Source organism: Pelobates fuscus, chromosome 9, assembly GCF_036172605.1.
Source record: "Pelobates fuscus isolate aPelFus1 chromosome 9, aPelFus1.pri, whole genome shotgun sequence".
Taxonomy (NCBI): Eukaryota; Metazoa; Chordata; class Amphibia; order Anura; family Pelobatidae; genus Pelobates; species Pelobates fuscus.
In genome coordinates this window covers 92,451,822-92,475,577 of record NC_086325.1, presented here as the reverse complement: position 1 = coordinate 92,475,577, position 23,756 = coordinate 92,451,822, and the positions used below count along the sequence as shown (strand labels likewise).

Below are 23,756 nucleotides of genomic sequence, written 5' to 3'. Positions count from 1 at the left end.
TTGATAGGCATTCATTGTAAACAATAAACATTACACCTGGCCAAGAGGAAATCCCAGATAAAGAATGTGATCCTCCAGCCACCAAGTGAGGTTGTTCTTGACCTTGAAGGATATGAGGATCCTTTGATTCAGGTCCTTGTTTAAAATCTTGGACAGAAACTATTTGAGGAATCCGTATATGCCAGAGAGCGCTATTGTAGAGGATAGACTCCCAAGACTCAAATTATTTTGCTGGAACTAACAGAAGAGAGATGAAGGCAATCATTTTTAACCAGATCCTTTGTTCTCTGTGATCTGGATGTGTTGAACCTTGGTGGATTATCAAGTGAGGGGACGTTGCCTGGAACTCGTTTGCAGATGAGTAAAAACTTATATTTACAAGTTTTATGTGGGCGGAGGGTAGAGAGACCTTAGAGTAATGCCCTATGCATAGTATATTAATCAATTGGGCTGTTTATGGTTTGGAGTAAAACTTTATGTTGTGTCACAAGGTGTGCAGCTTTCGCATTTGTTATTTTAAATGCTAGTGAATAAGATTAGTTTATACAGTGAGTTTATACAGTAATGAGCACCTGTTGGCTAGGTTCCATGACAAACGTACAGTCCACAACCTGAATTGGTTTCCATAGAATCTTGCCTCAATGGTCTGCACTTCACCAACTCTCTTTTGACTATCAGATATCAGTGTTTGGCAGGCGTCCAGTGCCTCCATAGTACTCCTTCCTTTCTGCCCTGCAGGTTTTTTTTTTTTGCCCCATTTTAAATTAGCTTTAGTCACTTTATTTTTCTTTCCTTCCCCTTTCTTACCTTCATCTACCCATTTTAAAAAAAAATTAAAAAATAAAATAATTTTGGCGCTCTTCTTTATGGTTTCTTCGTCTATTTCTGTTCCACACCATGAATAGTGGTGACAGGTTAATTTATTAGAGAGATAGAATGGCAGTCATTTTTACCTGAGATAGTTTTTTGCTTCAGGACTTCTATCCTTTTACTTACATGCTGTTTATCTATTAGAGTCCTTAAATAGATATTCCAATATACTGTGCATATGTTTACTCATACAAAAATAAAATGTGTTGAAAACAAAAATGCATGCTTTAAATTGTTTAGGTAATAGGTTATGGTCTGGGTGCCATGTACCTCCTATTACCATTGCAGAAACAGCAATGTTTTCATTGTTGGTTAGCCTAGTGGCTGCCAATATAACTGACACTAAAGGCGCTTCTGTGAAATAGTGGAAAAAAACTTTTTTTTGTTTTGTTTTTAATAAGATGGTCTAAGAGAAGCCATCCTATTGGCGCAGCATGCGCACTAGTCTCCCAATGCTTTCCTATAGTATATCTCAGTTGAAAATCTCATCGAAAGAGGAGGAGCATCACAGGGGAGACCGCGCAACAAGGTCTGGAAGGTAAATAACCTTTAAAATCTGGCAGCACTGGCCCGGTCACCTAAACTGTGATTAGTGCACTGTAGGTAGGAATACATAATTGTATTCCTAACACAATAGTGTTCCTTTAACCCCTTAAGGACAGCGGACGTGCTATGCCGTCCTTGGGGACCCGGATCTAAATGCCGGTGGGCAGCAAAGCACATCCTCGCTGTCCAGGGGATTAACCTGCTCACCGGCGATCGCGATGGGGGGGGGGGGAAACTTACCTGGCATCCCAGGGAGGCCCCCTGCAGCCGATCTGGCCCTCCTGGGCCATGTGATCGCGAGTACCTCACGATCACATGGACGGAAGAGCCGTCCATAGCAGTGCCAGCAGGGGGAGTGCCTGGAATGACAGGTAGTCCCCCTGCTGCCTGTAATAAAAGTAAAATAAAGTTTTAAAAACAGTGTAAAATAAAATTATATATGTAGCGGAGCCAGCTCCACCAAGGACCGTTTCCTAGCTGGAACAGGGGACAAACCGCAGCACTTCTGCCCACAGTTGCCGTGGCTTGACTGGGGCCCTGAAAATGCTCCTTCCTGGAGCCGAATGGGGAATTAGTTCTAGTCCTTACAAGGACTTTCCCTGTTGAATCCCCTACAAGCTGGAACAGCAGACACAAGAGTAAATCTTCTTTCCCTCCAATTACAGGACACACAGTTTTGGAGTGCAAGCTGGAATAGACTTTAATGGTGCCACACTTTGCCTTTTATGCAAGTCCCCAAGCAAGGGGTACACCCACATGGACCTTGTTGGGAACAGGGACACAAACTTACAAACAAATAACAACACATTTACAATGTAAGGCACTCCCACACACAGCACATAATCCCTCCCCTCTGCTTGGGAGGTAATTGGATCAATAACTGTACTAATTCTAATCCAATTACCTCCAAGCACAGAAAAAAAAACATTTCTAAAAAGTCCCAAAAGTATCCCAAAACACATGATATCCCCACAATAATTTTGACCGACCGTGCCCATGGTCCTTTGCCCAAAACAGTTCCATGAAATCAGTGCTAACGGTCGGTCAAGTTTGGTAGTCTTTTACAGGTTTCCCTGCAGGGCCCATAATCTGTGGGCAGGAGGCTGGCAAGCAGGCTCCACCAGAGCTCCTGGCAAACTCACTTGGAGAGGGGAGTTTGTCACAGTATATATATATATATACATACACACACACACCCTGAGCGGCGGGTGGGGGCCCTAAATAACAATGGGGGGGGGGGCTATTGTCCTCCCCCCCCCCCCCCCGGCCCCCACCACTGAGCGGCGGGTGGGGGCCCTAAATAACAATAGGGGGTAGGACCTATTGTCCTGCCCCTCGGCCCCCACCCCTGAGTGGCGGCCCTAAATAACAATGGGGGGACCTATTGTCCCCAACCCCCTGACCAGCGGGTGGAGGCCCTAAATAGCAATGGGGTGGGTGGGTGGGAGGTGACTAGGGGTCCCAAAGCCCCTAGTCACCCAAAAAAGAAAAAATATTAAACCCCTACCTACCCCCTCACCCTAAAAATAGTGAGGGTGGAATATAAGAAATAAGTGCCTGTAAAAAAATAAATAACTTGCCATTTGATGTCGGTTTTTTTTCTAAAATCTTCATTTTCCAGCCCCCAAAAAGGCCAAATAAAAACCATAATATCCGTCGAACTTGTAAAAAAAATAAAATAAAAAATCCGAACGCAAGAAAAAAAAATGCAAAATAAAAAATAAAAATCAGACACTAAAAAAATTAATCCATCTTCACGCGGCGAGGGCACGGCACAGACTGAGCTTTTTTTCAAGCCATGCAATCAGAGTGCTCTGTGCTATTTTACACAGTGTGGGAAAATTCCAAAGAACTTTCCCACGCTGTGTAAAATGACTATCACTCTGGTTGGTTGAATTCCAAGTCAACCAATCAGAGTGTTCTGAGTCAAATTGCAGGGCACGGGAAGGCTTTATAAGCCTTTCCCGGCCCTGCGGAGCTCAGTCTGCGCTGTGCGAAGATGGATTTATTTTTTAGCGTTGTGTTTTTCTTTTTTGTCAGTTTTTTTTTAGCGCTATGGTTTTATATTTTTTACAAGTTCGTTGGGTATTATGGTTTTTATTTGTCCTTTTTTGGGGCTAAAAAAAAAGATTTTTTAAAAAAAAAGAAGACATCAAATGGTAACTTATTTATTTTTTTACAGGCACTTACCGTATATACTCGAGTATAAGCCGACCCGAATATAAGCCGAGGCCCCTAATTTTACCCCCAAAAATTGGGAAAACGTATTGACTCGAGTATAAGACTAGGGTGGGAAATGAAGCAGCTACAGGTAAATTTCTAAATAAAATTAGATCCTAAAAAAATTATATTAACTGCATATTTATTTACAGCGTGTGTATATAATGAATGCAGTGTGTGTATGAGTGCAGTGTGTGTGTATGAGTGCAGTGTGTGTGTATGAGTGCAGTGTGTGTGTATGAGTGCAGTGTGTGTGTATGAGTGCAGTGTGTGTGTATGAGTGCAGTGTGTGTGTATGAGTGCAGTGTGTGTGTATGAGTGCAGTGTGTGTGTATGAGTGCAGTGTGTGTGTATGAGTGCAGTGTGTGTGTATGAGTGCAGTGTGTGTGTATGAGTGCAGTGTGTGTGTATGAGTGCAGTGTGTGTGTATGAGTGCAGTGTGTGTGTATGAGTGCAGTGTGTGTGTATGAGTGCAGTGTGTGTGTATGAGTGCAGTGTGTGTGTATGAGTGCAGTGTGTGTGTATGAGTGCAGTGTGTGTGTATGAGTGCAGTGTGTGTGTATGAGTGCAGTGTGTGTGTATGAGTGCAGTGTGTGTGTATGAGTGCAGTGTGTGTATATGAGTGCAGTGTGTGTATATGAGTGCAGTGTGTGTATGAATGCAGTGTGTATATAATGAATGGAGTGCAGTGTGTGTATGAGTGTAGTGTGTGTATATGAGTGCAGTGTGTGTATAATGAATGCAGTGCAGTGTGTGTATGAATGAGTGCAGTGTGTGTATGAATGAGTGCAGTGTGTGTGTGTGTGTGTGTGTGTGTGTGTGTGCAGAGCATTGGTGGGGGTTGGGCATTTTATTAATTATTATTTAATTATTATCTTAATATTTTTTTTTGTTATTTTTTTTTAGGTAATTATTTTTTTATTTTATTATTAATTGTATTAATTTTTTTGTTATTATTATTGTAATATTTTTTTTTCTTATTATTTGTTTTATTCATATTTTTATTTTTTCGTCCCCCCTCCCTGCCTGTTAGCTGGCCAGGGAGGGGGGCTCTCACTCCCTGGTGGTCCAGTGGATGGGCTGTAGGAGGGGGGCTGGCAGGAAGCTGTAACTTACCTTCACCGCAGCTCCTGTCAGCTCCCTTCTCTCTCCTCCGTCCGTGCAGCTCCCAGGTCAGCTTCCTCTGCAACTCTCGCGGCCGCGCGGAGCGTTGCCACAGTAACCCGTGGCAACGCTCTGACCCCGCGGCTCTCGCGAGAGTTGCAGAGGAAGCTGACCTGGGAGCTGCACGGACGGAGGAGAGAGAAGGGAGCTGACAGGAGCTGCGGTGAAGGTAAGTTACAGCTTCCTGCCAGCCCCCCTCTCCCCCCAGTCTGTATTATGGCAATGAAAATTGCCATAATACAGACCTTGACTCGAGTATAAGCCGAGTTGGGGTTTTTCAGCCCAAAAAATGGGCTGAAAAACTCGGCTTATACTCGAGTATAAACGGTAGTTCTTTTATTCGCCTCTCACTATTTGTAGGGTAAGGTGGGGGGGGGGGGTAGGTAGAGGTTTAATAATTTTTATTTTGGGTGGGGGGAGGATGACTATGGGCTTGGGGACCCTAGTCACCTTGAGGGGGGGGGGGGGAGACCCATTTACGTTTGGGGTCAAAAAAAGGTCCCCCCTCATTGTTTTTATGGCCCCCCACCCGCCGCTCAGGGGTGCAGGCGGGGGGGGGGGGGGGAAGGACAATCGGTCCCCCCCCCTTAATCATTTAGGGCCCCCACCCGCCGCTCAGGGGTGGGAGCCGGGGCGTGGACAATAGGTGTCCAATTGTTTTTATGGCCCCCTGGCAGATGACGTCTCCTACAGGGACTTCATCTACCCACACAAAGATGGTGGCGCCCAGAACCTAGGTCCAGCTAGTAAATAAAAGTTTAAAAACGAGGTAGTATTGGGTCAATTAGATGTAGTGGAGTCGAGGGGGGGGGGGTTAAAAAAAAACTAACAAAAAACAGGATTCAGCCATGACAGTGCCGCTTTAATACGAAAGAGGTTAATTACGGTTAAACAGAGTCAAATTCCAAGTTTTGTTTGTTTTATTTTGATCAAAACGTGTACGCGTTAGGTGAGCGGGTTTGTGGCCAGGGCTATTGTTTTGGGTGACCAACTAGTATTAATATATGCAACTAAAATGTAATTCAGAACAATACCAATGTATCTTATTTACAAAGACTGATTCTTGAAAGCATGTAGTTTTAAAAAAGACATTACTGCATTATCGCTGTGGAGCTCTGCTATACACTCAGACACACCAACAATACAGAGCTCCAATAAAAGAGGGACATTAGGATAGAAAAGTGGGACAAAGAGATCCCAAAATAGGGATACTCTCCTGACACCTCTAATCTAAACACCATATGTTGGGCAAGATCTCTTGCAGTTTTCCAGTGAGATCTTTAAAATAATTCACAGAGACCACATTAAAATAGTTCTCTCCCTTTTTAAGTCACCCCCTACCTAAAGTTGTGGATGGCTCTATGATATTCCATGCAGGTCTGATGCTGCCCATGTTGTACACGAGAGGTAGAGATAATCAGAGTGTATAATAATAATAATAATAATAATTAATAATATGGCAATATTGAGCATGCTCTACTACAGATATTGAGAAAGATCGCTCTAAGTTGCCTGGTGACCCCATGTGATGGATATTAAACAGTTTTAACAGACAGCTTCCCAAATGTGACTCTGGAGCTGCAGCTCTTCCGGGTCAGACCGCTAATATAAGCCGTACTCACCCAGAACCAGCACCATCTGCCCGCACAGACAGTAATAAACATGGAGGGGCTTTTCTCCGTCATCGTACTCCTCCCGGTCCCGGGTATCCGAACAGACCACCGAGCGAGACACGACCTTCGGCATCTTTCCGCACCTTCCACTGCCTTGCTCTCCAGGCTATAGAGCGGATTCACATCGGTCGCGGGATGATGACGTGAGAGGCACTGCTTTGAATAGAAAACTTTATTGATCACCAGTAAAACACTGGTTACTGCTGCAGGATGGTAAAGCTATGTTTCATTAGAGGGGGTATGTTCACTGACTAGGTGATGTCAGGATGGGGAGTGAAAGAGGTGGGGGTTGGGCGGGACACATGATAGTTATGCCCCATAAATAATTTATAATGTACATTTCTTTCTTTTTTTTTTTTTATCAGGGTTGGAGTTACCCATTAATGTTCTAGTGACACAAAAAATGAGGAAGTTGATCTAGCAAGTAAATCTCATTTTCCATTTTATGACTCTCATCCCCAAAACATGCTGCTACCACTCCTATGATTCTTGTCATGATTACTAAGCGGCCCTACATGCAGTGTGTAACAGATAATAGAAATAAATGTATACCGGTATAACAGTGGTTTTACGTTTGAGAGACAGAGAACAGTCAGGGACAAGCCGAGTCAGAGAAGCAAGGAACAAATGCTGAGTGCAAGGATTACAGAAAAGAGAATAATCAGGATAGCCAAGATCAAAAAAACAGAAATACAAGAGAATATTATAACGTATAACTATTATTATAATATTATATATTATAACGAAGACGCAGGCTTTGCCCTTTTATGTTCCACGGCCTGTCGTGGATGGTCTGAGGGATGCCTTCAATTTTGAGTGGAGGGAATAACGTGTTGCTTACTTGGTTATTAGAAAACCGCCTCAAGGCAAAAGCCCAGAAGGCAGAAAGGAAGTCCCCATAAATCTGTTTGTACTAAAAATTACTTATAAACATATGAAAATAAATAATAATAAATAATAAAAACTGGACCGTATACGTATAAAGGGATGTAGTCCGTGCAAGCAGTTGATAACACGCTCGGAGCATGTATCTGTAAGGCTTTAGGGCATTACAACCACTTTTACCAGCCAGTCCTATATTGCTAGATACGGAATGAAACGAACAGGAGGAAGGCTTCTACTTGGATTTTTAAATCACTACACAGTTTGTTCTTCACTTTGATTATGATGGGAGGATTGTTGTGGGAAATTTAAGAGGGGAAACCCTTGTGTATCTGAACCTTTTTTAGAAACTGGCATTCAGACAGTAATGGATATTAGAATCCTTCTAGCCTTGTTACACTGTTGATTGTTACAGAGTATACAGCAATAGACTATTAGCGCTACGGAGTCTGATGGTGCTATATAAATAAAAAAAATAATAATAATTATAGACATATGGATACATTATATCCACCTAGATACAGAATGTACGTTTAGCAGTCTTCAGCATTAGCTGTAGAGGCTAGGCAGCTTTAGTTCAATCAGCTATACTCATATCATTAGCCTCTCATAGTAACCGCGGCTGCGTAAAGTTTAGCAACTAGGGGGACCAGTTATCTGATCAGACCTGTAGTTATAACTGACACTACTCTATACAAGACTTTGCTGGATCCAATATTCCTCCTGTTTGTTTCATTCCGTATCTAGCAATATAGGACTGGCTGGTAAAAGTGGTTGTAACGCCCCAAAGCCTTAGCAGATACATACTCCCAGCATGTTATCAACTGCTTGCAGGGACTACATACTTCTATACGTATACGGTTCAGTTTTTATTATTTATTCTTTATTATTTTTTTCCTGTGTATATAAGTTATTTTTTAAGTCATCCCAATAAAAGTTAATTTTTAGTACATACAGATTTATAGGGACTTCCTTTCTGCCCTCTGGGCTTTTGCCTTGAGGCTATCTGTTTTCTATTTACATACAATTTGAGGGTTACCCCCTTGGTTGTCCCTTTACACACACTCTAGTTCCCACTTAGGAACTAGTCTTTTATTCTTACTTGGGCATTAGCTTAACCAAAAACCTGCCGAACATGCATGCGTGTAACTTGGCAAGAGTCTGGCCAGAACTACAGAAGGAGATGGACAGATGGAGGGAGCTGGAGATATCATGGCTGGGTAAAATACATTCATTAAAGATGAATATTCTCCCGAAAATACTATACTTTTTAAAGGCCATCCCACTTTCCTTTTTTAAGAAACCTAATTCGGCTATAATAAAATATATTTGGCCAGGCAAACCTAGATACTGGGAGGGAGGGGGGAGATAGTGTGAAAGGGGGGTGATAGTGTGAGGGGGGATACTGAGAGGTGGTAGTGTGAAAGAGGGGGGATACTGGGAAGGAGGGGGTTGAAGGTGTGAAGGAGGAGGGGGGAAGGGAAGGAGGGGGGATAGTGAGACGGAGGGGGTGATTGTGACAGAGCTCCCTGTACCCCGGCTAGGTACCTTCACCAAGGAACGCTTTCTAGCTGGAACAGGGGACAAACCTCAGCAATCTTGCCTTCAGTTGCAGTGGCTTGACTGGGGTCCTGGAACGTTGAATCCCCTGCAAGCTGGAACAGCAGACACAGGAGTAAATCTTCTTTCCCACCAATAACAGGATGGCACACAGTCTTGGAGTGTAAGCTGGAATAGATTTTAATGGTGCCACACTTGGCCTTATATGACAATTCCCATGCAAGGGGTACACCCACATGGACCTGATGGTGGACTGATTTACAATATCACAGACCAAAAACAATAAGGTTACAAGGCACGACACTCCACACACAGCACACAACTAATGGCAAATTCACTTGAAAAGGGGAGTTTGTCACACAGTGTGAAAGAAGTGGGATACTGGGAGGGGAGGGGGGTTATAGTGTGAAAGAAGGGGAATACTGTGAGGGGGTGAAGGTGTAAAAGGAGGGGGATACTGGGAGTGAGGGGCGTGATGTGGATACTGGTCGGCAGGGGGCTGATAGTGTTAGGGAGGGGGGTTACTGGGAGGGAGAGGGGTAATAGTATGAAAGAGGGGGATACTGGGAGTGAGGTGATATAGTGAAAGAGGGGGGATACTGGAAGGGGGTGAAGGTGTGAGCAGGAGGGATACTGGGAGGGGGTGAAAGTTTGAGGAGGGGGGATACTGGGAGGGAGGGGATTGATGGTGTGGAAGGAGGGGGGGATACTGGGAGGGAGGGCGTTGAGAAATACCTTGTTTATCTCCTTGGCTAAGAGACAGCTACTAGCAGGAAGAACTTCGTATCAGCAAGGGATTGCACATATGTATTTTTTCTTTTCTTTTCTTTCCTTCTTTCCTTTTTTTTCAGACTAGTCAGGCATTTTATATGAAATATGTCATGTATAACAAAGCTTATAAAAGGTTAATTGACTGGACTAGAGCATATAAATTAATTGTTTGTGATTCTGGGGCCATTCATGGTACCGGAATCTGTTGCTAGTGTGTAATCTGCCAAGAAAAAAGTCCATATGATCTAGAAGAGACAGACAGCACAAAAACCCTTGTCACCCCCTTGGGCCCATTCTCTTAATGATCCTCATCCACAAAGGCCTGTTTCTCAAGGCTTCCCTCCTACACATATTCATGAAACCTCAGATGTTACTCAAATGAACGTTTCTGGCAACAAACCAACTTAATCAAAATAAGGAGCACCTGGTGCTTCCTTACCTTCAGGGGTTAAAGCTATCATGAATGGTTTAACCACAAATTTGTCTCTCCAATGTTCCTCCCTCTAACCGTTCACATCCACTTTCTCAATTGTGATCCCTTAAGCACAGTCAAGAAAAAGAGAGTAATAGGCGCTCACTATAGTGAATGGTGAACAGGCTGCAGTATACAAGACAAGGATTCCCAAGACCTTGTAAGTGGATAACAAGAACGGAAAAAAGAGGGGGTGTATACCGTGCCTAGAGATTAATATATACAAAAATATACATACATATGTTTTGCAAATGTATCCAGAATAGTTGGTAACATATATATTGCAAATGTATCCAGAATAGGTGGTAACCTCAAAATAAAAATAAACAAAGAGGTAATAGTGCAATACAGTAAATCAATCCAAAAAGTAGTGAAATATAACTATACACAGTCCACTCACATTTAGATGAGCTATAACAGAGCTCGGCTGTGATGCGCTTGGAGGGTACAATCCCCGTCTCAGGATATGTGGTTATGGTAAATCCAGATGTTTCCAAAGTGCAATATGCGTAGTTTATATGGAGAAAGGAAATATAGCAGCAAATGGTGAAGTAAGTACTGATAATTGAAAAAAATAAATAGTAATGTACTTACAATTGCTAGAGCATAAAGCCTGCTCTAGTGTAAACAGCTTGGGTGGTATAATCCCCACCAAGGATGTGCAGGATCCAGGAAGTAAATAAAATGGTTGAATATAAAAGTAATCTATAAAAAGTATACTTTAATATATAACAAACATGTAAAAAAATCATAACAGGTATGAAATAAAAGTCCACTTAACGCGTTTCGCCTGGTAGGGCTTCTTCAGAAGTGTGGTATATCTTCCTCAAGGATCCGTTTATATATGCTTTTAGAATGGATAATCCATTGATGGTGTGCTACTTCCTATTTCCGGGATTTTCGGCTGGAACGCACATGTCGCATTGGTAGTGACGCGGTACTCACGTCGCACCGGAAGTGACGTGGTACACGCGTCATGTCAGAAAAATAATTCGGCGTGATTAGTCCGAATAGGGTGATGCTATTGCATTCAGATGGAACGCACGCAACGCTCAGAGAACAGCGTGCGTTGCGTTCCAAGCGTCGTGGCAGCTGAATTAAATCGGAACACACAGAGAATGGGGATTTAGCCCTTCTCTGTGATGGCATAACTGTCATGTTTATAATTGGCATAAGACAAAAATATATATTAGTGTCACAAAAACTACCAGAATCATAATTATATTTAAACATAATGCTAGTTATATAAATAGCAATAGTGGTAGTAACAACAAAGTGTGTATTAAATAACCATAAAAATTATACAGTACATAAGGGGATATAACGTATTGGACATAATCTGAATGGATGTATATCATATGTATTTGTGATATATAAAATATATTTTACATCCAAATATAGTCATATTAGACAGTTTCTTTCTAGATCTGAATTGAGATTAGACAACATATAAAGATGCATTAGTATAGATTATACAAATAGAAATATAGAGAATAAAAGAACATATATACATATATAGGTGCGATAAAATACATTAAAAGACTGAAAGATCATATATGTGTGTGTGTATATATATATATATATATATATATATATATATATATATATAAGCGGAGTTAGGATAGATGTAAAAAAGATTGGAAAAAAATAATAAATTAAAATTATATAAAAATTAATGGATATGAATGGTTATATGCAAAAAAAATAAATATATATATATATATATATATATGTTATAAAAATGTATGTTATACAAATTTCATTAAAAAGACCAGTTCATGCTGTTATAGAAAATTGTAAATATCAAAATCAGCATTCAACCCATTAGGGTGTAGGGTGTCTAGCTGGTACACCCAATTCATTTCTGTTTGTCCAATCTTTTTGACAATATCTCCTCCCCTCCAGTGATTTTTTACATTTGCAATCCCGGTAAATGAAAGGTGTTTTGGATCATTATTATGCATGCAAAAATTAGTTGGTATTGAGTGGTTTTTTTAAGCCTTTTTCTACATTTCTGCAGTGCTCTGCTATTCTTGTCTTTAAAGGTCTAATCGTTCTGCCTACATACTGAAGGCCACACGGGCATTCTAATGAATAGATCACATTTTTGCTATTACATGTAATAACCTCTTTTATATTATATATTTTCCCAGTGTTATTTGACCTAAATTCAGTAATAGTTCTCTTTGTTGTTTTGGTTTTTTTGCATGCCATACAACAATTGCACTTATAGAAACCTTTTTTATTCATAAAATTATTAACTTTATTTGGACTATTCTTTGTGAAATTTTTTGTTAAATGCATCTTCAAATTTGGTGCTCCTCTGAATATTATTTTTGGTTTATCAGGGATTATTTTTCTCAGGATCTCATCTTCCTTTAATAGGTGCCAATGTTTAGTTAAAATTTTTTTCAAAATGTATTTTTATTATTATAATCTAATACAATTGGTAAAATAAAATCAGAATTGTCTTGATTCACTCAAGGTTTTGTTTTATGTATGAGCTGATTTCTATTTATTATTGCCGTTTGGTTGATTGTTGTCTCAATATTCTTAGCGTTAAATCCTTTTTGTGTATTTGCTTGTTTAAGAAAAGTCAACGTATCTGAACAGTTTCTTTTAAGCCGCATTATTTGGCTTTTTGGTATACTGTCTAGCCATATTTTATTGTGGCAACTGTCAGTGCTTATATAATTATTTACATTTACATCCTTAAAATGTGTTTTTGTTTGTATTTTATTATTCTCAATATAAATATTTAAATCTAAATAAGTCACCATGGTATTACTAAATTCCTACCGCCAGGGCCGGTGCTAGGATTTTTAGTTACACAGGCGAAGATGCATTTTGGCGCCCCCAACCCTCATTAAAAAAAAAAAATGCATCTTCACCTGTGTGTCTTTCCTCCCAAGCCACAGGCACACAGGCATCATTTTTCAGTCACACAGTCAAAGTCATACAGGTACACTGTCATACAAAGACAGCAATAATCATACAGAGACATACAGACACATACAGTCAGAGACATACAAGCAGAGACATGCAGGCATATAAAGACATACATGCATGCAGAGGCATACCGTCATACAGACACATACAAACAGACAGGCATACAGAAACATACATACAAAGACATTCAGGCACATACATAGAAACATACATACAGAGACATACAGGCATGCAAAAACATACATACATACATACAGGCATACAAAGACATACACACATACAGATACATGCATGCATACAGAGACATAACGTCATACAGACACATACATATAGACAGGCATACAGACACATACATACATCCAGAGGCATACCGTCATACAGACACATACATACATCCAGAGGCATACCGTCATACAGACACATACATACATACAGAGGCATACCGTCATACAGACACATACATACATACATACAGAAACATGCATACAAAGACAAACAGGCATACAGAGACACACAGACACACACATACGTACATACAGAGACATAAAGGCATACAGTTACATTCATGCATACAGAGACATATATACAGACATTCAGAGACAAACATACATCCAGTTACATACATGCATACAGAGACATACAGAAACATACGTACAAGACATACAGGCATACGGACACATACATACATACAGAGGCATACCGTCATACAGATACATACAGACAGGCATACAGAAAAATACATACTCACACACACACAAACTCACAGACACATACTCGAACACACGCACACTGACAGACACACATACTCACATGCGCACACACACACTGACATACTCTCACACACACCGACAGACACACTCACTCACACACAAACTCACAGACACACATACACACTGACAGACACACACTCACTCACACACACTGACAGACACACACACACTCACTGACAGACACACACACACACACTGACAGACACACACACACTCACTGACAGACACACACACACACAGACACACACAAACTCACATACACATTGACATGCACACTCACTCACACACAAACTCATAGACACACTTACACACACACTGACAGACACACTCACTCACACAAACTCACAGACACACATACACACTGACATACACACACACAGTAATTAATAAAGTAATTAATAATACATTAAATGTAAATTTCCCACCCAGCCTCCCTACCTGGAGTGCTGGCGTGGGTCTGTCATTGGTGGTCCAGTGAGGCTGCTGGGAGGCGTGCGGCTGAAGTGGATTAGGAGGCGGCGAGGGAGCTCTCTGATCTCTCTGACCGGCTCCCTCGCAGGCTGTTTTCTGATGCCGCGGGAGCCGGAATATGACGTCATATTCCGGCTCCCGCGGCATCAGCAAAAGGCGCGCGAGGGAGCCGGTCAGAGAGATCAGAGAGCTCCCTCGCCGCCTCCTAATCCACTTCAGCCGCACGCCTCCCAGCAGCTTCGGGGATCCAGGAGGTGACCAGACAGGAGGGAGCACTTCCCTCCTGCCGGTCGCTGGAATTTTGCGCCCCCAGAGCCGGTGCGCCCTAAGGCGGCCGCCTGTGCCGCCTTATGGACGCGCCGGCCCTGCCTACCGCGAATTCTCACAAATACCTCACAAATACCTATACCATAAATTTTATCCCACTTCTCCAACAGATAGAAACGGACCTAGCCACGTGGCATAAGCCCCAATTTGGGTGGCTGTGCCGCATTAACATTCTAAAAATGAATACACTCCCGAGACTGTTATACCTCTTACAAACACTCCCAATCCGTATCCCCAAATCATTCTTTGCCAAAATCAGGCACATCTTCACTAAATTTATATGGGCGAATAAACATCCAAGGATATCTCCCCTCACCCATCCCCCCCTATATCCCTTAACAGGAAACCTGATGTTTCAACCAGGACTCCCACACAACTCCTTTGACTTCTTGAACCTACCCCAGAAAACGCCCTACTTGAGACTACATTCAGTCCTTGAGAGCGGATCAGTCAAGCCGCTCGAATCCCTAATGGGACAGGAACAACCCACAACGTTGCAGACTTTTTTAAATATGCGCAACTGAACCACTACATACGGTCCACACGATCATTACTAGCGGGTTCCCGCGCATTCACGACATACGAAATATACTGCACATCCCAATCTCTCAAAAAAAAACACCTATCGATATTCTACAAGATGCTTCAAGATGAGCTTAAGGGACAAACGCCGCAATACACCCAAGCATGGAATAGGGAACTCTCCACTAATATCTCCCAGGGGGAATGGGGCACCATATTCCAGGGCATACAGAGATCCTCCAGCAGCACCGCTATCCAAGAAAGCTCATACAAAAGGATAGCGCGGTGGCACTATTCGCCCACTAAACTGCAACGTATCTTCCCACTCACACCGGATAAGTGCTGGCGCTTTGGGCAAATAGGAGGCACAACAGCTCACATCTGGTGGCAATGCCCGACCATACAATCCTACTGGAGGAGGGTAAGAGAGATTACCAACACAGTCACAGGGGGGGAACATACCTCACAAGCCAGAAACATTGCTCTTATTATTATTCTCAGACCCCATCGCCAAACCACAGAGGGTCCTAACGAACCATCTGCTCACAGCGGCCAACTGTAGCGTTACTCACCTTTTCCAGGGGCCGGCCGTGGTCCTCTCTTCAAGCCGCACGCGGTCATGCTGCTGCACAAGCCGCGCGCGGCTCATCAGACTGCTCAAACAGGAAGGCGGGCAGTGACCGCGAGAAGCGGTCACGTGTCCCGCCTGAATCTAAGAGCGCGCCGCGAGTCTCGGGCGCGCTCTTAAAGAGACAGTGGGAGCCTAAATTGCCAAAAGGCTCCCATTGGCCCCTGTCATGCCACACACCCCATACACTTACCTTTTGGGGGTGTGGATATGACAGGAGCCAATCACATTAGTTTAGATGCTACATATACTTACCCTTTTCCCTTAGTTCCTTGCCCTATCATGGTTTCTGCTACAGTTCCCTTTAGCGCTTGTGGTGTTCAGTTGTGTTCCTCCGTATTTGACCTTGGCTTTGTATTCTGACTTCGTTTTCGCTTTATCCTTATCTGTTCTGTTTGCCGGCTTGCTGTTTCCTGTGTACCAGACCCCGGCTAGTCCTAGTTTACGCTGTCTCTTTGTGCCCTTGACCTCGGATCGTTCCTGACTCTGTACTTCTCCTATATACGTCGAGTCCGGCCACTCTAAGGACCGGTAGACGTATCTTCCCTCTGTGTTGTCTTCTGTTTAGCTGGATCCTGCGTGTAGGGGTATTATCTCGTTACACCAACCTCCTAATCCCGGTACAATGGAAGGCAACTAGAGCCCCTTCAGTGAGGGAATGGATCCAGAAAGTGTGAGTGATGGAGGAACTGACAGCCTCTATGAATGATAAATACGCCCAATATGCCTCCACTTGGGAACCCTGGTCACAATACATGGACAAGGCCACAACCTCCTAAGAAACTGAATCGCACAGGGCCCTGATAATGACCACCCAGTGGTAACTGCCCCCCCCCCCCCCCCCTCCCCCCACAGTCGCAGCGGTTAGCAAGCCACAGACCTGGCTCAGACGTTGGGACTCACTAGTCACCGTTTATAATGTTTGGTTCACTTGTTAGTAAATTGCTGCTGGATACAGCATTCATATTATATAGACTGATATGTAAACTAATGTAATATGCCAGAAACCCAAAGGATCGGATGATAAAGCGTAGATCTGTCTAGTGCAGAACTCTTCTTTACTATTAATACTACTATACTGTAACGGAGCACTAAGATGAAGGTTTAAATCCTTTTTATTATTACTTTTGTGATATTTACCACACTGTTCTGTACTACTCCATTGTCACGTTCTCTTGCATAGCTCTTGATAAATTGATGTCAATGTGCGAATTTATAATATACTCACCAAGGAAGCAGGTTTCTTCATGTTTATATACTTTCATATGCCTAATGTAACCAGCGATAAAGGTCACTCTTCCCAATATAGTTGTTTACTACCTATGCATCTTGCTATAACCTTGTACTTTGTTATTCTATGCTCCCATTTGATACTATTTCATGATAGCACTTTGTATTATTTCACTGCTGTGTAAAGTTGACATCTGGAAGCGAAGAGGCTGAGAAAGGTATGACCAGAAATGTCCACCCTATCATCAGTCCCTATACCCCAGGATAGACATGTTCATAATCATGGCTTCAAAAAATTGCCAGTATAGAACATAGATGAAATATGTAAAATAATAAATTTTATTGACCCCTTCAGGGAAGATAGTAAACACACAAAATGAATAATAAAAGTGTATATACATGAAAAAAGTGTGAAAGAAAATATAAAATAGAAATCGTCTGTAGCATGACACACCTTGCTATCACAAAAATGAGTGACACAATCTCAACGGATAGCTGTCAATGTGTATATAATCGTAACAGTTACCCGATATGTATCACTAGAGTAGCAAGTGTAAAGAATGGAGCTTCTGTATAGCCACACACCTTTAAATTGCAGAGATATTATGGCAACATCTTTATGATTGAACTGGCTTTCAGTGTGTATATTGTGAGAGCGTAACGATAACCCTGATTTGTATCACAAAAGTAGCAAAAAAGTAATTGTTCGTACGCAACAGTCACAACTCTCATTCAAGGTACTAATATGAGGTCTAGGTGATTTGCTAGATTGAAGATATGGCAAATCTAACCTACGACCTGATTACTGTAGGAACGGAGCCAAAAAAGGCACACACATTGCTCGTGTGTCAGTAACTGTCTCCGTGCTGGTAAGGAGTATATATCAGTAAAAATCTTGGTGCTAGTAGGGAGTCTGATTGCTGAAATAGCTAGTAACCCCAGTACCACCATTAACAGAAAGTAGTGTGTAGAGGGAAAATCCCTTCCTACTGAGCATACAGCGATTAAATACCTAGTCTACTTGACAGGCAGATTTCTAGTCTGATCAGATTCTAGACTGAGTGGTCCCTGAAATCATACAGAGTACTAGTCTATTCTGATACTAATGCTTTTCCTTTTCAGATAGATTGCTGCTCTGATCTGATCTAATTCTGGACCGAGTGGTCTTTTCCTTCTCAGATAGATTGCTGCTCTGATCTGATCTAATTCTGGACCGAATGGTCTCTATAATGAACCCAGACTTCTAGTCTATAGTCTAAATACTGGACCGAGTGGTCCCTGTAATAACTCAGACTTCTAGTCTATACGGATAATTAATCAAGTGGTATAGTGAGTAGCGTAGTAGCTCAGACCGGAGTGGTCCCGGTATTAACTCAACGCGCGTTTCGGCGCTGGCGTGGCGCCTTTGTCAAGAGCTCTTGAAGTCTGAGTCTGAGTTATTACAGGGACCACTCGGTCCAGTATTTAGACTATAGACTAGAAGTCTGGGTTCATTATAGAGACCATTCGGTCCAGAATTAGATCAGATCAGAGCAGCAATCTATCTGAGAAGGAAAAGACCACTCGGTCCAGAATTAGATCAGATCAGAGCAGCAATCTATCTGAAAAGGAAAAGCATTAGTATCAGAATAGACTAGTACTCTGTATGATTTCAGGGACCACTCAGTCTAGAATCTGATCAGACTAGAAATCTGCCTGTCAAGTAGACTAGGTATTTAATCGCTGTATGCTCAGTAGGAAGGGATTTTCCCTCTACACACTACTTTCTGTTAATGGTGGTACTGGGGTTACTAGCTATTTCAGCAATCAGACTCCCTACTAGCACCAAGATTTTTACTGATATATACTCCTTACCAGCACGGAGACAGTTACTGACACACGAGCAATGTGTGTGCCTTTTTTGGCTCCGTTCCTACAGTAATCAGGTCGTAGGTTAGATTTGCCATATCTTCAATCTAGCAAATCACCTAGACCTCATATTAGTACCTTGAATGAGAGTTGTGACTGTTGCGTACGAACAATTACTTTTTTGCTACTTTTGTGATACAAATCAGGGTTATCGTTACGCTCTCACAATATACACACTGAAAGCCAGTTCAATCATAAAGATGTTGCCATAATATCTCTGCAATTTAAAGGTGTGTGGCTATACAGAAGCTCCATTCTTTACACTTGCTACTCTAGTGATACATATCGGGTAACTGTTACGATTATATACACATTGACAGCTATCCGTTGAGATTGTGTCACTCATTTTTGTGATAGCAAGGTGTGTCATGCTACAGACGATTTCTATTTTATATTTTCTTTCACACTTTTTTCATGTATATACACTTTTATTATTCATTTTGTGTGTTTACTATCTTCCCTGAAGGGGTCAATAAAATTTATTATTTTACATATTTCATCTATGTTCTATACTGGCAATTTTTTGAAGCCATGATTATGAACATGTCTATCCTGGGGTATAGGGACTGATGATAGGGTGGACATTTCTGGTCATACCTTTCTCAGCCTCTTCGCTTCTATATTATACTCACTGGGTTATGCCCTGATACCCTGCAACCCTACCAACTCTAGTGCAAGATTGTATCCATTTACTTTCTTTCACTGGTTGTTGTGTCTTCTTTCTTGTAAAGTTGACATCTGACTTTGTTGTATGCTATAACACTGTGTTGCAAATGAGAAAACAATAAAAATTTAAATAAACAAAAAAAAAACATATTATTAATCAGCATACTTTACTTACACACATTTCCAAAATTCGGCCAATTCCATCCAGGGGTTAAAGAGTTAGCTGGAAGTCCTTTATGACCAACCGCAAGCGCATTTTCCTGCCCAAAACAGTTCCACAGATTCAGGCTGTGCGGTCGGTCTATTTCTGCCCTGAAAAGTAACAAAGTCCCATCCGAAGGCGGCGTTAGAATCGTCGAACTCACTTCGACTTTTGTCGAAGTGTCGAAGTGGAACCGGGGTTGCGTTCCAGCCGTGTTCAATAGTATAACGGAGGTCTATCTTACACCAAAATGACAAGGTCCCGTTCGAACGGGTGTTCGAATCTTCGAACGGGACTTAGCCTCCAGCCGCAGTGTCGAAGGGTAGGGGAAGGTACAGGTCACCGCGTTCGACTGGATTAAAATGGCCGCCGCCACGTGTTTGACTGTCTAATGGTGGCCACTTTGACACTTCGACGACTTTGACACTTCGACGACTTTGACACTTCGACGACTTTGACACTTCGACGACTTCGGCACTTCGACGGCTTCGGCACTTCGACTGCATTCGAAGTGCCAGTTTAAAAGTACAAACCCTTTCTTTTGTACAACACAGTTAAAGGGCCAGAAACAGTATACCAAGATCCATTAGTCTCAAATGCAAGTCTCAAAGGGCACTACCTTCCAGGGCCATAGTTGCAGGGCAGGAGGCTAGCAATAAGTCCTCTCCAATGCCCAGTGGCAAATGGCAGTTTGTCACAGCCACCTTTACAGCTGTTGGAGTAGACAAAAGAACAGTATAAGGACCTCTCCATTTAGGGCCCAAAGGAATAGTATTCCATTCTTTTATCCACACTTGGTCACCCGTATGATGAGAATGGACAGGTGAATATATATTCACAGGTAACCTACCTTGCACCCATTTCTGTACCTCCCCCATTGTTTTACCCAACTCTACAATCTGCTGCCAGGTAATGCTATAACCCAACTGACACAGATCGCCTCATAGATGACTAATTATGGGTGCTGGACACCCATACATGATTTCAAATGAGGACAGTCCCATATGTCTGGTGGGAGTACTACGAATACGCAACAGTACTACCGGCAAAAGAACATTACATTTGAGCTGAGACTCTTGGCACATTTTGGCTAGCTGAGTGTTTATTGTTCTATTCATTCTTTCCACCTTTCCAGAACTCTGAGGACTATAAGCAGTGTAGTCGCCACTTGATACCGAGTACATGCCTCAGTTGCTGTAGGAATTGATTTACAAAGGCTGGACCATTATCAGACCCTATAGCACACAGAAGTCCATATCTGGGAATAACTTCTCGTAGCAGAAAACACACAACTTCTCCATCTTTTTCTGTATGGGTTGGACAGGCCTCAACCCATCCAGAGTAGGTACATACCGCTAACAGCAGGTAACAATATCCTCAAGATTTTGGCATAACTATGAAGTCTATTTGGAAGTAGTGATGGCGAACAAGAACTTCCGCAAACGTTCACGAACCGGCGAACCGGTCGAACCGCCATTGACTTCAATGGGCAGGCAAATTTTAAAACCCACAGGGACTCTTTCTGGCCACAAAAGTGATGGAAAAGTCGTTTCATGGGACTAACACCTGGACTGTGGCATTCCAGAGGGGGATCCATGGCAAAACTCCCATGGAAAATTACACAGTTGATGCAGAGTCTGGTTTTAATCCATAAAGGGCATAAATCACCTAACATTCCTAAATCACAATGGATATGGATTGACACCTGACATATGACATATTGACACCTTGACATATGGATTGACACCTGTCCTCAGAGACCCTGATACACACTGACACAGAGCAGAATAGGGACTGTTCACCCTACATAGGGTCACTTGGCAGGTATGGATTGACACCTGTCCTCAGAGACCATGATACACACTGACACAGAGCAGAATAGGGACTGTTCACCCTACATAGGTACTTGGCAGGTATGGATTGACACCTGTCCTCAGAGACCATGATACACACTGACACAGAGCAGAATAGAGACTGTTCCCCATACATAGGGTCACTTGGCAGATATGGATTGACACCTGTCCTCAGAGCCCCTGATACACACTGACACAGAGCAGAATAGAGACTGTTCCCCCTACATAGGGTCACTTGGCAGATATTGATTGACACCTGTCCTCAGAGACCATGATACACACTGACACAGAGCAGAATAGAGACTGTTACCCCTACATAGGGTCACTTGGCATATATGGATTGACACCTGTCCTAAGGATCCCTGATACACACTGACACAGAGCAGAATATAGACTGTTCCCCCTACATAGGGTCACTTGGCAGATATGGATTGACACCTGTCCTCAGAGCCCCTGATACACACTGACACAGAGCAGAATAGAGACTGTTCCCCCTACATAGGGTCACTTGGCAGATATTGATTGACACCTGTCCTCAGAGATCATGATACACACTGACACAGAGCAGAATAAAGACTGTTCCCCCTACATAGGGTCACTTGGCAGGTATGGATTGACACCTGTCCTCAGAGACCATGATACACACTGACACAGAGCAGAATAGGGACTGTTCACCCTACATAGGTACTTGGCAGGTATGGATTGACACCTGTCCTCAGAGACCATGATACACACTGACACAGAGCAGAATAGAGACTGTTCCCCCTACATAGGGTCACTTGGCAGATATGGATTGACACCTGTCCTCAGAGACCATGATACAGACTGACACAGAGCATAATAGAGACTGTTCCCCATACATAGGGTCACTTGGCAGATATGGATTGACACCTGTCCTCAGAGACCATGATACACACTGACACAGAGCAGAATAGAGACTGTTCCCCCTACATAGGGTCACTTGGCAGATATGGATTGACACCTGTCCTCAGAGACCATGATACACACTGACACAGAGCAGAATAGAGACTGTTCCCCCTACATAGGGTCACTTGGCAGATATGGATTGACACCTGTCCTAAGGATCCCTGATACACACTGACACAGAGCAGAATAGGGACTGTTCCCCCTACATAGGGTCACTTGGCAGATATGGATTGACACCTGTCCTCAGAGATCATGATACACACTGACACAGAGCAGAATAGAGACTGTTCCCCCTACATAGGGTCACTTGGCAGATATGGATTGACACCTGTCCTCAGAGACCATGATACACACTGACACAGAGCAGAATAGAGACTGTTCCCCCTACATAGGGTCACTTGGCATATATGGATTGACACCTGTCCTAAGGATCCCTGATACACACTGACACAGAGCAGAATAGGGACTGTTCCCCCTACATAGGGTCACTTGGCAGATATGGATTGACACCTGTCCTCAGACATCATGATACACACTGACACAGAGCAGAATATAGACTGTTCCCCCTACATAGGGTCACTTGGCAGATATGGATTGACACCTGTCCTCAGAGCCCCTGATACACACTGACACAGAGCAGAATAGAGACTGTTCCCCCTACATAGGGTCACTTGGCAGATATGGATTGACAACTGTCCTCAGAGCCCTGATACACACTGACACCGAGCAGAATAGAGACTGTTCCCCCTACATAGGGTCACTTGGCAGATATGGATTGACACCTGTCCTCAGAGACCATGATACACACTGGCACAGAGCAGAATAGAGACTGTTCCCCCTACATAGGGTCACTTGGCAGATATGGATTGACACCTGTCCTCAGAGATCATGATACACACTGACACAGAGCAGAATAGAGACTGTTACCCCTACATAGGGTCACTTGGCAGATATGGATTGACACCTGTCCTCAGAGACCTAATTGTGTAATAATGGTAATACTATTACCTATTATATAATATTGGCAGGGGCAAGGAAATTCCCTCTAAATAGATGGGTATAGGCAGAGAGTATGGAGACCGGAGTGATAAAGTGTCAATAAGGTGATATAAAGTTAAATGTATCACAGACACACAGCCACCCTT

At 42.7% G+C, this 23,756-nt stretch overlaps 1 protein-coding gene across 1 annotated transcript in view; it reads right to left on the bottom strand.

Annotated features, from left to right (window-relative positions):
- The window catches only part of STEEP1 (STING1 ER exit protein 1), a 46,422-nt gene extending 39,772 nt beyond the window's left edge, over positions 1-6,650 (bottom strand). The window contains exon 1 of the mRNA XM_063430996.1: positions 6,423-6,650. Coding sequence (XP_063287066.1) covers positions 6,423-6,546 — 124 coding nt within the window. The 5' untranslated portion in view covers positions 6,547-6,650. The remainder of the gene's footprint in view (positions 1-6,422) is intronic.
- Between the last annotated feature and the right edge of the window lie 17,106 nt (positions 6,651-23,756).